Source organism: Dermacentor andersoni, chromosome 6 (genome assembly GCF_023375885.2).
Source record: "Dermacentor andersoni chromosome 6, qqDerAnde1_hic_scaffold, whole genome shotgun sequence".
Classification (NCBI taxonomy): domain Eukaryota; kingdom Metazoa; phylum Arthropoda; class Arachnida; order Ixodida; family Ixodidae; genus Dermacentor; species Dermacentor andersoni.
Window position 1 is genome coordinate 65,038,190 of NC_092819.1, and position 12,519 is coordinate 65,050,708.

The following is a 12,519-nucleotide window of genomic DNA, read 5'->3' on the forward strand; positions in this document are numbered from 1 at the left end:
GCTGAACGCTGTCAACGTCAGCTCAAACTGTGTGCGTGCTGTTGGCGAGGGCTGAAGTTCATGGAACCAACAACACAACACCCCTTTCCGCCCATCTCTTGCCCGTGCACACAGAATGTAACTTTTCATGACAGCAACTTCTCAATCCAAAGACTAGCTCATGATCACTAGCTCCAGTGGTGTATGGTACGGTAAATCTTTATTCTGGTCCTTTGGAACACGGGTCAGCATGTAGCAGGCCGCTCCCACATCTGTACAGAAAGGCTGAGCCTCTCTTCTGCTTCACAGGCCAGTGGTGTAGCCAGAAATTTATCTTGGGAAGGGGGAGGGGGGACTACCACTCCTAGCACTCTTTTGCACATGCACACATCAATCATAAGAAGCCAACAAACAGACACCAAAAACAACAAAGGGGAAATTAATTTCCACTAATTTATCATTTCTTTAATTCAATGAATAAGTACAAGTGGATGAAAAAACAACTTGCCGCAGGTGGGAAACGATCCCAAGTCTTCGCATTATGTGTGCGATGCTCTACCAAATGAGCTACTGCAGCGCCGTTTTCCCATCCACTTTGTGGGGTATTTGTGTTACTTCTGGAACGAACCCTGGGAGTATTGGTCACCGCCACCACTCACAAACCTTGGCGGCGGATGTGGAACATCTTTCTGCCGCAGGCATGATGAGTAGCAATTTTTTTCCTTTTTTTTTGAAGGCAACTGGTCAATAAACCCACAAATGCTACCTGAAGGCATCAATGTTGCCGGATTCGACGCCTTCGTTATGTAATGAACGAGAAAAAAGGGGGTTAAGCAAGGGGCCCGTTTTTTATTAATCGTATCATAAGAAGCCAACAAACAAGGTCACGAAGAACACAGGGGAAATTAATTGAACTTAATAATTGGATTAAAGAAATGATAACGTAATGGAAATGAAAGTGGATGAAATAAACAACTTGGCGCAGGTGGGGAGCGATGCTCTCCCAATTGAGCTACCACGGCGCCGTTTTCCCATCCACTTTCTGGGGGTATTTATGCATTACTACTAGAACTAACCCCTGCGAGCGTTAGCCAGTGCAACACACACACACGCACACACAGAGAGAGAGATAGGACACCACACAAAGAAAATCTCCTAGCACTCCCAGACATGAATGCTTTAACAACGACAATGCACGTTTTTGCATTGCTGAAACAATACTTTGCTTAACTTTGACAAAAGTTTTCATTGCTAAGACATGCAGCCACTTTGCATGAAATTATGCTATCATCCCTATGCTATTTTCAAAATGATGATATTAAATACTGAAATTTTGTTTAGGAATTCATGCATTTATATAGTGTGTTGATGACCTAGCTGGTATATGACTTGGAAAAACGGAACAGCACTAAAAGTGAGGTCAAACAAAAACAAGACAGAGCACTTCACTTTATTACCTTAAAGGCCCTCAGGATTGGGGTGGGTAGCAAATAAAAGAAATTAAATACACAAGGAAAAGATGTTTAGCTACAACTTTGCTCGCTGTTAAATACTGTATGTTAATTATACAGTTCAAAAACGTGGACAGGCAGATGATAGCGGCAATGTCATGTGGTGTCGGAGGCCGTTCCAGTCCGAGGCTGAGCGTGGAAAGAATGACGAGGCAAGAGTGGTAGTGTGCACACGTGGCCGGGCGACTTGAAGGGGATGACCAATGCAGAGTGAAATGCATGCAGGAGGACTGATGTAGAGTGGATGATGAAGTGAGCTGTAAAAGAACCTATGGAATAAGTACATAGTAGCGATACGATGCCAACAAGCCAGGGTTGTTAGGCCGAATCCTGCTTTTAATGATGATAGACTGGCATTATGTAGACACACACCATTGCGTGTGCTGCTTACAGGTCAGACTTGTTGAGGTCGAAGTAACAGTGGAGATAACCGTTGTTTTACAGCCAGATCATCTATGGAGAGCTACAGCCATGGCTACGTACTGAAGAGGGCGGGCACTATTTTGCAAGTCGCCTATCACTCGCTCAAGTTTTCAGCGTTGTGGGCGTGCAATATTATTCTAGGTTTAAATATACAGGAATGAAGCTTGATGCTAGGACTTCGATAGTATCATATGATGCAAGTTTCACTCACTTCTGGTAACCTGCTGTCCAACCTGTTTGGAGAGGTGTTAAGTAACTAGTGATCATGGTACTGCAGTCATCATGCGATGCACATTGTTATTTGATCACACTCAGGAATTGACGAGGCAGACAGTCCGAAGCAGGGTCCGCAGGGCTGCTTCCTGTTTAGAAGCCTTTGCAAAAATTACGGCATCTTTAGTTCACAGTAACATAAGGTGTCTCCTAACACCCATCTATTCTGAAACTTTCTGTGACATTTAGTTAGGATGGGCTATCCGCAGCTAGAAGCAAGTGTTATGACAGGGTAGGAAAGCCTCAGCTAGGCGACTGGCCACGGCCGTCTGGTGTTGAGCGATAAGGCAGTGATGAGGCGCTCTCCCTATGTCCATAATATTCCACGAACTTTGTTCTTGACACCTTTTATGCATGTCCCCCCCCCCCCTCCTCGTATCTATCACTCCCCACTCCTCTTCTTAACATTATTTTCCTTTAGTCACTGTCACACTCTTCAACATTCACTGGGTTGATGAACTGCACGGCAGCTGCCGACTTTCCTACATTTCTGTTTCTGCATGGACTTCGAGGCCATTCATCTACCTGCCCTCCCACTTGTTTGTTGTGGTAGTTTCTTAGCTTCCCTGGCCCAGCACCCCTGTCCTTGATATGTTTTGCTGTGTGCAAATAAGCATTCTGTAGGTCTTTCTGTTGTGTCCCATTTTTTGCCCTGTTTTCATTTTCAACAGCACGTATAAGCTAGCCTAACGGCAAGTGCTTCTTAAGTTTATTAACATAATGGAAGCCAGAGACAAGGGACAGAAAAAGAAGAAGAAAAGAAGAGGCAGTGCGACGAGTGAAAGAAAATGAGGCCAACGCCGGCGAAGTGCACACAGGTGCTTTCACCATTGGACACCACATGCGAGTGATCTCACTAAATCAGCGATGGCCCTGTGTTATTCCGAAAATGCGTTATGCCACGATTGGGCCACGTATGGCAAGACACTAGGTGACGGAAAACAGCTGACGGAAAATGCAGCAGGCCGAAGTGCTGGATGCGGGCGATCAAGGCTCCAGGGAAAGCGGCCATTTGTGGAACTGCTGCCCGACCATTGCCCTTGGCCAAGGCGTTTGCCAGCACGAGTACTGCAGCTCTGAGCATGGCCGAGCCTGCTGTGCAACCCCTTGCTGCGAGCATTGCGGATCGCGGGCAAGGCGTCTCTTCAGTCAGCTGTTCAGAGGAGCACCGTTTGTAACCTGGTTAATGGCCGCATATGCGCTGAGTACTGGGGCTCGCATGCAAGTCGTCTGCAGGTCAGGCTGACAATTCCTGCAACGTGCACTGCAGCTCGGATGCAGGTTGACTGCCGAGTGGTCGTCCCCGGTGGTCAAGTGCCATGTTTTCCTCACTGTCCGACATCAAGGCGGCTTCTACGTTATCACCCCTCACACTGGCAACCTCCCTCCGGAAACCTCTCGTCTCCTGTCCACCCTACCGCAAGCCACTTTGAACTGTTTGTTTCTTGGACTTACAACAACCTTAGTTCTTCTAGCTTAGTATGTGTGTCATGTAATGTGTCTTAACTTTCTGTGCGTATGTAGTTTGGTTTTCGGTAGTTTTCATACATGTGGTTTGTGCGATGAAAGTCTCATAATTTCTTTACAGGCGGGGTGCTTATGCTGCGTATCCTAGACGAGGAAGTCGCATTATTTTCGGAATGCTTTTCTTCTGCGCACAGTGATCAACGATTCAGTCAGGTACCAGAAATGAGAAGCTCTTCGACGACACGAAGGCCTGGTGGGGTGCAACAATGCCCCAAGTTTTATGCTAGCGCTCGTCCCATCTTTATCTGTATCTAGACTTTTTAGCACTGATGCCCCCTCACCAGTTATGGTTAACACGATCCAGAATCAGGTAGAGGGGCGCCATGAGTGGGGCCGCAATATTCCGTGCATGGGAGAGGGGATCACCTCCAGACACCTCGCCCCACCCTTCGGACTGCCACTATCCCTCACCTTGCTTTCACATTCATGTTTTCCCTTTTATCCATGTTGCTCTTTCGGAGCCCACCTCCTGAAACTTTGTTCTGTGGCAAAGGATGGAAGGTAGGGGGGGGGAGGTGTTGGTCAGAGAACTGAGAGGGGGGAGGTTCAACCCCCCCATAGCCCCACCCCACCTCCCCCGGGCTACACCAATGACTTGCTCACTCGGCTGTGTTGTTTGCCATTCATTCCCAGCATGCTCTGCATATACCACCTTTTACACCATAACAAATGTGGCCAGTAGCTGAGGAGCAGGCAAGGCAAGTGGTTCGAGGGAAAAGAGAACTCTCAAGACTGATGTTTTCAAGAAAATTACTGAAATTTGCTGATTGCGTGCTGCATGCTTCCTTCAGATCTGCTGACCTCGAAAAATCACCGGAGTTGTCCTTTAAATATGAAAGAAAATAATTATACATACAGTATATGAAGATGCCAAAGAAGGCTGAAAATTTTATTTGTTACCTTCGGATGTAGCATTTGTGCGCTCAAAACTCAAATATTTAGCTCAATGTTGAGCTAGTTAAAAATTTAATTATGGGGTTTTACGTGGTAAAACTACAATCCGATTATGAGGCATGCCGTAGTGGGGGACTCCGGAATAATTTGGACCACCTGGGATTCTTTAATGTGCACCTGAATCTGCGTACACAGGTGTTTTCGCGTTTTGCCCCCATCAAAATGCGGCCACCATGGCTGGCATTCAATCCCGCGACCTCATGCATAGCAGCCGAACACCACAGCCACTAAGCAATCACGGCGGGTGTTGAGCTGGTCACCAAGATTGCGAGTACACATGTGACTGTCCATTAGTAGATTGGGGTAGAAAGAGAGGGCGACAACTAAAGTAGTGTTCATGCTGCCATGTTGCCTTTCTGGCCTCTTTCATCATGAGGCATTGCGTATACCCTGTATACACAATGCCTCATGACCTCGAGCGTACCGGAATCTTGGAAGAACGCTAACATAATCCTAATCCATAAGAAAGGGGACGCCAAAGACTTGAAAAATTATAGACCGATCAGCTTACTGTCAGTTGCCTACAAACTATTTACTAAGTTAATCGCAAATAGAATCAGGAACACCTTAGACTTCTGTCAAGCAAAAGACCAGGCAGGATTCCGTAAAGGCTACTCAACAATAGACCATATTCACACTATCAATCAGGTGATAGAGAAATGTGCGGAATATAACCAACCCTTATATATAGCTTTCATTGATTATGAGAAGGCGTTTCATTTAGTCGAAACCTCAGCAGTCATGGAGGCATTATGGAATCAGGGTGTAGACGAGCCGTATGTAAAAATGAAAGATATCTATAGCGGCTTCACAGCGACCGTAGTCCTCCATAAAGAAAGCAACAAAATCCCAATAAAGAAAGGTGTCAGGCAGGGAGATACGATCTCTCCAATGCTCTTCACAGCGTGTTTACAGGAGGTATTCAGAGACCTGGATTGGGAAGAATTGGGGATAAAAGTTAATGGAGAATACCTTAGTAACTTGCGATTCGCTGATGATATTGCCTTGCTTAGTAACTCAGGGGAACAATTGCAATGCATGCTCACTGACCTGGAGAGGCAAAGCAGAAGAGTGGGTCTAAAGATTAATCTGCAGAAAACTAAAGTAATGTTTAACAGTCTCGGAAGAGAACAGCAACTTACAATAGGTAGCGGGGCACTGGAAGTGGTAAGGGAATACATCTACTTAGGGCAGGTAGTGACGGCGGATCCGGATCATGAGACGGAAATAATCAGAAGAATAAGAATGGGCTGGGGTGCTTTTGGCAGGCATTCTCAGATCATGAACAGCAGGTTGCCATTATCCCTCAAGAGAAAAGTGTACAATAGCTGTGTCTTACCAGTACTCACCTACGGGGCAGAAACTTGGAGGCTTACGAAAAGGGTTCTACTTAAATTAAGGACGACGCAACGAGCTATGGAAAGAAGAATGATGGGTGTAACGTTAAGGGATAAGAAAAGGGTAGATTGGGTGAGGGAACAAACACGAGTTGATGACATCTTAGTTGAAATCAAGAAAAAGAAATGGGCATGGGCAGGACATGTAATGAGGAGGGAAGATAACCGATGGTCAATAAGGGTTACCGACTGGATTCCAAGGGAAGGGAAGCGTAGCAGGGGGCGGCAGAAAGTTAGGTGGGCGGATGAGATTAAGAAGTTCGCAGGAACGACATGGCCGCAATTAGTACATGACCGGGATTGTTGGAGAAGTATGGGAGAGGCCTTTGCCCTGCAGTGGGCGTAACCAGGCTGATGATGATGATGTTGTGTGCATGGACTTCTGCAGAGCTAATTGTAGTTCTGAATGCAACTAATATCAAGAAATTAAAAAAAGAGAATTGTTTGTTACACATCATAGTTGGTGAAATCAAGATTTGCCTACATTTATGTCTTTCCAAAATTGTTTTTGCCCTGAATGGGATGGAAACGATAAATGACAGAATTAAGGACTTTAATTTCAGCAAGGTGTAAACGCTCTATTTTGCATCAGTAGCGGCAGAAATTTAGTTTCACTACTACACAAATGGCAACAACTGCAATACGTACCTGTGCCGACCGCTTTAGGGATCGACGCCGGATGGCAATGTTCCGGGCAGAAGTACTGGCACCACCAGCGCGACGCGGTGTTTGTCTGGTTGGAAACTGTTTGGTCAGAGTGGCTCGCCCAGGAGTGACCAAGCTGCTGCAACTGCTGCTGCTCGCAACCAGCCTGGACATCTTGGTAGATGTGGTGCGGGATGGCGTAACAGGACAGCCTTCCTTTAGGCAGCCTCGAGAGGGTGGTCTAGCTGCCTTACGACGGCTTTCCTGTATGTAAAGTAAAACTAATTTGTAGTTGCACGAGCTGTAACTGCTTTGCGATTTGGGCAATGTTCCAGACATTTGTTGGTTTGACTCTTTTGCATGGTTTCATCTTTCGCCTCAACAATGCTTACAACAGCAGGGTTACGAAGACTACTCTGTGTGTAGCGCAAAACCCTTAAAGGAGTCTACCGATTAGACCATAGCCTAGTATGCTCTAGTACTGATCAATATTTTCGAAGTTCTAGGAACTACCACATGCTTCTCACAGGTGAAAGCGATCTGTGACATGTAGCTACATCACACGCCCTGCGGCACGAAAAACATGGATTAGTTCCGTTGTGTGGATTTGCTGAGAAGTGCCTCTGACATCCATCTTCATTGATAAAGCTAAATGGATGAGTTTACAATATAGAGTGTATTCTATTTCGAATATAATTTGTTTCTCACTATCTGATGGGAATGGGAAAAATAGGGCATCCTGTTCCAGGTTCTGGCTTCATACCAGACATAAGAAAGTGTTGCAGAACAGCATATATTGCATTTTTATGGACAACTAATTGTACATAAGCTGAAAAATCACCATCTCTTAGCTTGATTGTCCAAAGCAGAAAATCTTAAATCAAACGATAACTGAGAACATAGATGAGTAGAAAGTGTAGAATTCAAAATTTGGCCGGAATTAAGACATTTGGTACACAAATGTTTGGACATTAAGTACAGTGCAACATAAAAAAAGAAATATGGGGCTGAAATTTTCTAAACATGGTTGCATGAAACTTTGTGAGAATGCAGGCCAGTCTTTTCAGCAGAGGTGCAAGTGATGTTCTTTTCTGCCCTGGCCGTCACTTCATTTCATGTCACATTACACCATAATAATCAAATCATTTAAGACACTCTAATGCTTTAACTCTAGAAAAAAAAAACCCTAGAAAGAAATGCTACCATTCTTTTTTGCCAGTGTTTTAGAGGGTTTGGATTTGATTTAAAGCAAGAAAGTGACAAGCGGAAAGTAGCATACCATTACTGCTTAAAGCATACAATGACCGAGGCACCTGTACAGGTTGCGACGGACATAGTTTACATGAAGTATTTCTGCCAAGATAATGATGTCCTTTACCATTGTAAGCAGAACAAGGGCGGGGGAGAGGCAAAATAAGAGAGGGGCGAAGTGTGGACTAGTAGCATAGTCCAAATTGTATCTAGATCTGCATTATCTATCTGGCCAGCCAACATTAGATGCAAATCTCAACCAACTGGCCAGCTATAAGAGACTTCACAAATGGATGCTCTTGTATAATTTCAACAACACGGAGTTCTTAACCCACTCAAAGCAAGACACACAGAAGCTGCCAAATTGTCGCAAATCCCCCCTAGCCATCGGAATGAAACTAACATTGTGCCAGATGATGCTGTGAAGAAAAATTGTTAAAGCAAAAGGCCATGGTTGATCTCACCCTTTCCAGTCGCTCTTGCTCCTTTTGCAAGCTGTAGGCTTCATTCTGCGCAGCGATATGGCCCAAGAACTTGTCTCCCCACTTGTTGAAGACCTCCTGCTTGCTGCCACGGTAGTTTTTAATGTAGGAGCGAATTTCCTGCTCCAGCTGAGGGGAAAACATATCGCAAGCTCAACACACAAGAATGATGCGCAACAAACAGGCAACACATGCACTGCAGCATCGGAATGTTCTTGGAGCAATGTTGCAGCTTAAACTAAACTTGAAAGTGGAAAAGGCGCAAACCGCTCTCAAAAGTAACAGATTTCACTGAAATTTTTCTGGAACAAGGCATAAATCAGATTGCAAAGCTTTATATCTAAAGAATTGAAAAGAATCGGTAGACCTATGATAACCTGGAGGCAGGGGTGTGCGAAAAGTTAATTTTGAGACCAAATCAAACACAAGTTGTACGAGAAGCAAATCCAATTTCGAATAGTTTTTGAATAATTAACTTTTGTTCTCACCACCAACGTTTACGTTCTCGTATATTCACAAAGTTATCAAGTTTGTCATTACACTGCCCGTTATCGAACGTTTATTAAAAGCAATAACTGAGCATTAGAAGAAAACAAGCAATTTATTTGCCTACTAAGGACTCATCGGCAAGCTCGAATTATAGCTATTTAGATAACGAAGTCTGGCTCCCTGAGCAACATACTATAGCATGTTCCACTATGCAACTACTCTTGTTCTATGTCAGCTTGGCCGTCGGTATAGAATGCACAGTTGCCAGTTTGAAGAATGTGAAACTTAAAATATGAGCATTTATGAATAGCGACTACCCAAGTCGAAGATAAAATAATGAGTAGAGCTCACAAAACTGCTGCTGAAGCTTAGTTAGTGCAATGTTAGCTTGTTCACGTAACATGTTTCCTGGCTAGTAGGTGTTATTCCTACAATCTCACAAAAGTCTACTAGACTGTTTCTACCGTACGTCAGCGTCAATCGAGCAGCATTCTTGATTGCATCTCTCTCTGCCTCACTGGGATGCGAGAATGTTTGAAGTATTCAGTTTAGGAGTTCACTTCAATGCATTTTGAAGCGGCTTGGTTTGAAAATGTAGCAAACCCTGTCAAAGCTTAGAGATTTGTTTGAATTATCTGGAATTTTGTTTGAAGCAAGTGTGAATCCACAGAAGGCCAGAAGGCTTTCTGTACCCCTCGGCACATTGCTCAAGAGCTGCGGACAGAACTCTGGCTCTGTTAGCACAAGAGAGAGAGAGAGAGGAATATAGGAAGACAGGGATGTTAACCAGTCAAGGGTCTGGTTGGGCTGTTAGCACAAGGCTTTCAGCAAGCCCTATAGTGCAGACATACTCTGGGCAGTTCTGCTTGTAGTCTGCTGCGTTCCTTTGTTTCGAGCAGGAGCTGCCCGCCTCTGTTGTTCAAGCGAGAAGGGTCATTTGATTTTTTTTCCATCTCCAGGAATTTGGCCCAGAGAGCTTCACGGCGCTCAACTTTGGCGAAGATGGTTTTATTCTCAGCGTAGAGATCTTTGTACATCTTCAGTTCTTGCTCCATTTGCTCTAGATGCTCTTCCGAGACATCTGGAAAGACGGAAACAAAAGCAGTAAGACAGCGAAGCTTTGTATCTATGCACCATTTATGCACTACCAGGCATGCTGCTGCTGCAATCTGGAGTAGTCTGCTGTAACCCTGGAGTTAAAACAAGCTTTTTTTTTTCCTTGTTTAGGCATGATGCGACAAAACAGATGAAAAATTACACTCAAGGTTGTCCAGAATAAAGCAAGAAAAAAGTTCCTCTTTCAAACTTTTAATAGTGGGCTGGGTGGAGTTTACATACAGACACAAGATGATGCACATCCGATTAGGCAAGCTTACTCGAATGTACAGCATGTCATGTCCAGATATAAACTTAATTCAGCGCACTGACGAATTCAATTTGCAGTTCTGTCCATGTCTTCACGTTTTTGTCCTCTAGATTGTGTGTAAAAGTACTAAGTCATAAATTATCCTAAGTGAATTGCACAGTAAGCCATAAAGTGTTAGGATCCTTAAAACCTTGAAATGCACTATTTTGCTGTTATATGTTCTTTTTGATCCATTGAAGTAGGTCTGTGAGGTCCCCGACCAATGCCACACTGGCACTGCGAGTCCTAATAAATATATCTTGCATTTCAGAGTATGCAAGGACTCACTCCTATAATTACCAAACAATTTTTCTGCTTGAGGACATTAGTGACAAGCACAAACGTCATAGGGGTCATAGGTCATAGCACAAACTGCCATAGGGGTGCAAAACATGAAGTGCAAAGCACAAGCTTCGGTTCTCACACTGATAGAAAAAGAATTTGTCTAAGAAATGCAAATAGTTACACTTTACTCATATGAACAGATGTAGCATACCTCTTTACTGTTTCTTTAAAAGGGAGCTTTGAAATTCAAAAGACATCTGTACAGAGGTACTCATACACAACAGTACAGTCTTGCTATTGAAGGGGGCACCTAAGTATTTAAATAGCAAGATTCCCTAATGAATCGAATAAGTATTCAAAAAAAAAGAAAGACATGCTTGTGATATAGAATCCATCGAGTAATATTTTCTCATTCTTTAATAAAAAAAAAATTTTAAGGAGTGAATGTGATGATGAACAAAAAGAAGTGTTATCTACGCTAGTTAATGTATGTAATGCCATTGACAACTAAAACAAAGAAACAACTGGAGACAAGAGTATCTAGCATACCACAACAGTGATGAAACACCGAGAAATTGTCCAAAACAATAAATTGCTTTATCTAAATTAGAAGCGTAACTTTTAGACTGAATAAAGGTTACACAACCTCATTTAACAACTGTAAATTAGCAGGAGTTAGTGACTGATCGTGTTCACTCAGCAAGTGGTGCCTCTCTCCAGCAACAGCCTAGCCCCTACCACTCACTTCAGAAAATAGACTAAAATGACATTTGAGCTTTTATCTCGTATCTCAACGAGAATTGACGGGAGAATGCTAACTGCATGTACCCTTTAACAGTAAGCAACACTGCACAATGCAGAAGTTCAAGATGCCACAAACCTTCAGGGTCGTCCTGTTCAAGCGTCTGTGGCACGCAGCACTTCCGACGCCATGCAAGCAACTCGTCATTTGTGCGTTCCACAAACTCCCGCAACCTCTGCCTTTTCAGGTCCTTCAACCTCGCCAGCTCCTGTTTCAGCTGCCAGGACAGAGGCAAAAGAGCAGCAAGAGGAGCAAATTAACAGAATTGATCACGGCACAAGCTCAGCAACAGAAACATCAGCAGCAGCAGCAACACCTCTTACATTCAGGATATGCCAGACACCATAAAGCTGCTTGCAACAGACGGAAATCTGGTACCACTGCCTATGCAATTTTTTCCTTAACAAGCACTATTCACAACGGCAATGGGAATGCAAGTTATGGGTGTGCTAGGCTCGTTGCAAAAGTGGCTCGGCCCAAAACGGTGCAACGTCTGCAGTAATGAAGCTTTCTTACAATGGAATCCCTGTAAAAAGTTTTGGTTTACCCGTACTGGATCCTTGAATCAAGTTCAGTCACATATACTGGAAAAATAAGCGATGGAAACAAAAACACATAGTTAAAAGCGACGCTCAGCCTCAGTTTTAACTTTCAGTGTATTGCCATTGCTGTTAAAGTTTGATTATGAAAAATCGTAATTTATTATGTCATAATACAGAAAAATGTGCATTTTGAACAATATAAGAGAGACTTGACCACAGTGATTAATGAAACTGTTTACCGGAATGCATTATCAAGGTGTGCTCGATCTCCAATGAAGCATCCAATATAAAGTCAACACTTCCTGGCAATCCCTATTGCCCACCAGCACCGCTTTTCCTTGTAGTTAATTATAATACACTATGTCAGACAGCACTTCGTGCTTTCCCAACACTGTGTAAATAACAGAGCAGGCCACTTGTACAGCACTTAGCATCCAAGATCCCATGCAATACTAAGCTACTTTTATATAAAAGCTTATTTCTCAAATATGCCTTTGGTTCGCTACTCGTACAAACAGTGCAGAATATGTGCACTGAAGTATGCACCAAAAAAA

General features: G+C 43.7%; 1 protein-coding gene across 1 annotated transcript in view; it reads right to left on the reverse strand.

The window, feature by feature from the left end:
- LOC126523035 (protein regulator of cytokinesis 1-like) overlaps positions 1–12,519 on the reverse strand; it is a 28,908-nt gene that overhangs the window by 3,035 nt on the left and 13,354 nt on the right. The window contains exons 6-9 of the mRNA XM_050171864.3: positions 11,502–11,640; positions 9,783–10,012; positions 8,425–8,571; positions 6,713–6,973 (exon numbers count right to left, since the gene is read on the reverse strand). Coding sequence (XP_050027821.1) covers positions 6,713–6,973; positions 8,425–8,571; positions 9,783–10,012; positions 11,502–11,640 — 777 coding nt within the window. The remainder of the gene's footprint in view (positions 1–6,712; positions 6,974–8,424; positions 8,572–9,782; positions 10,013–11,501; positions 11,641–12,519) is intronic.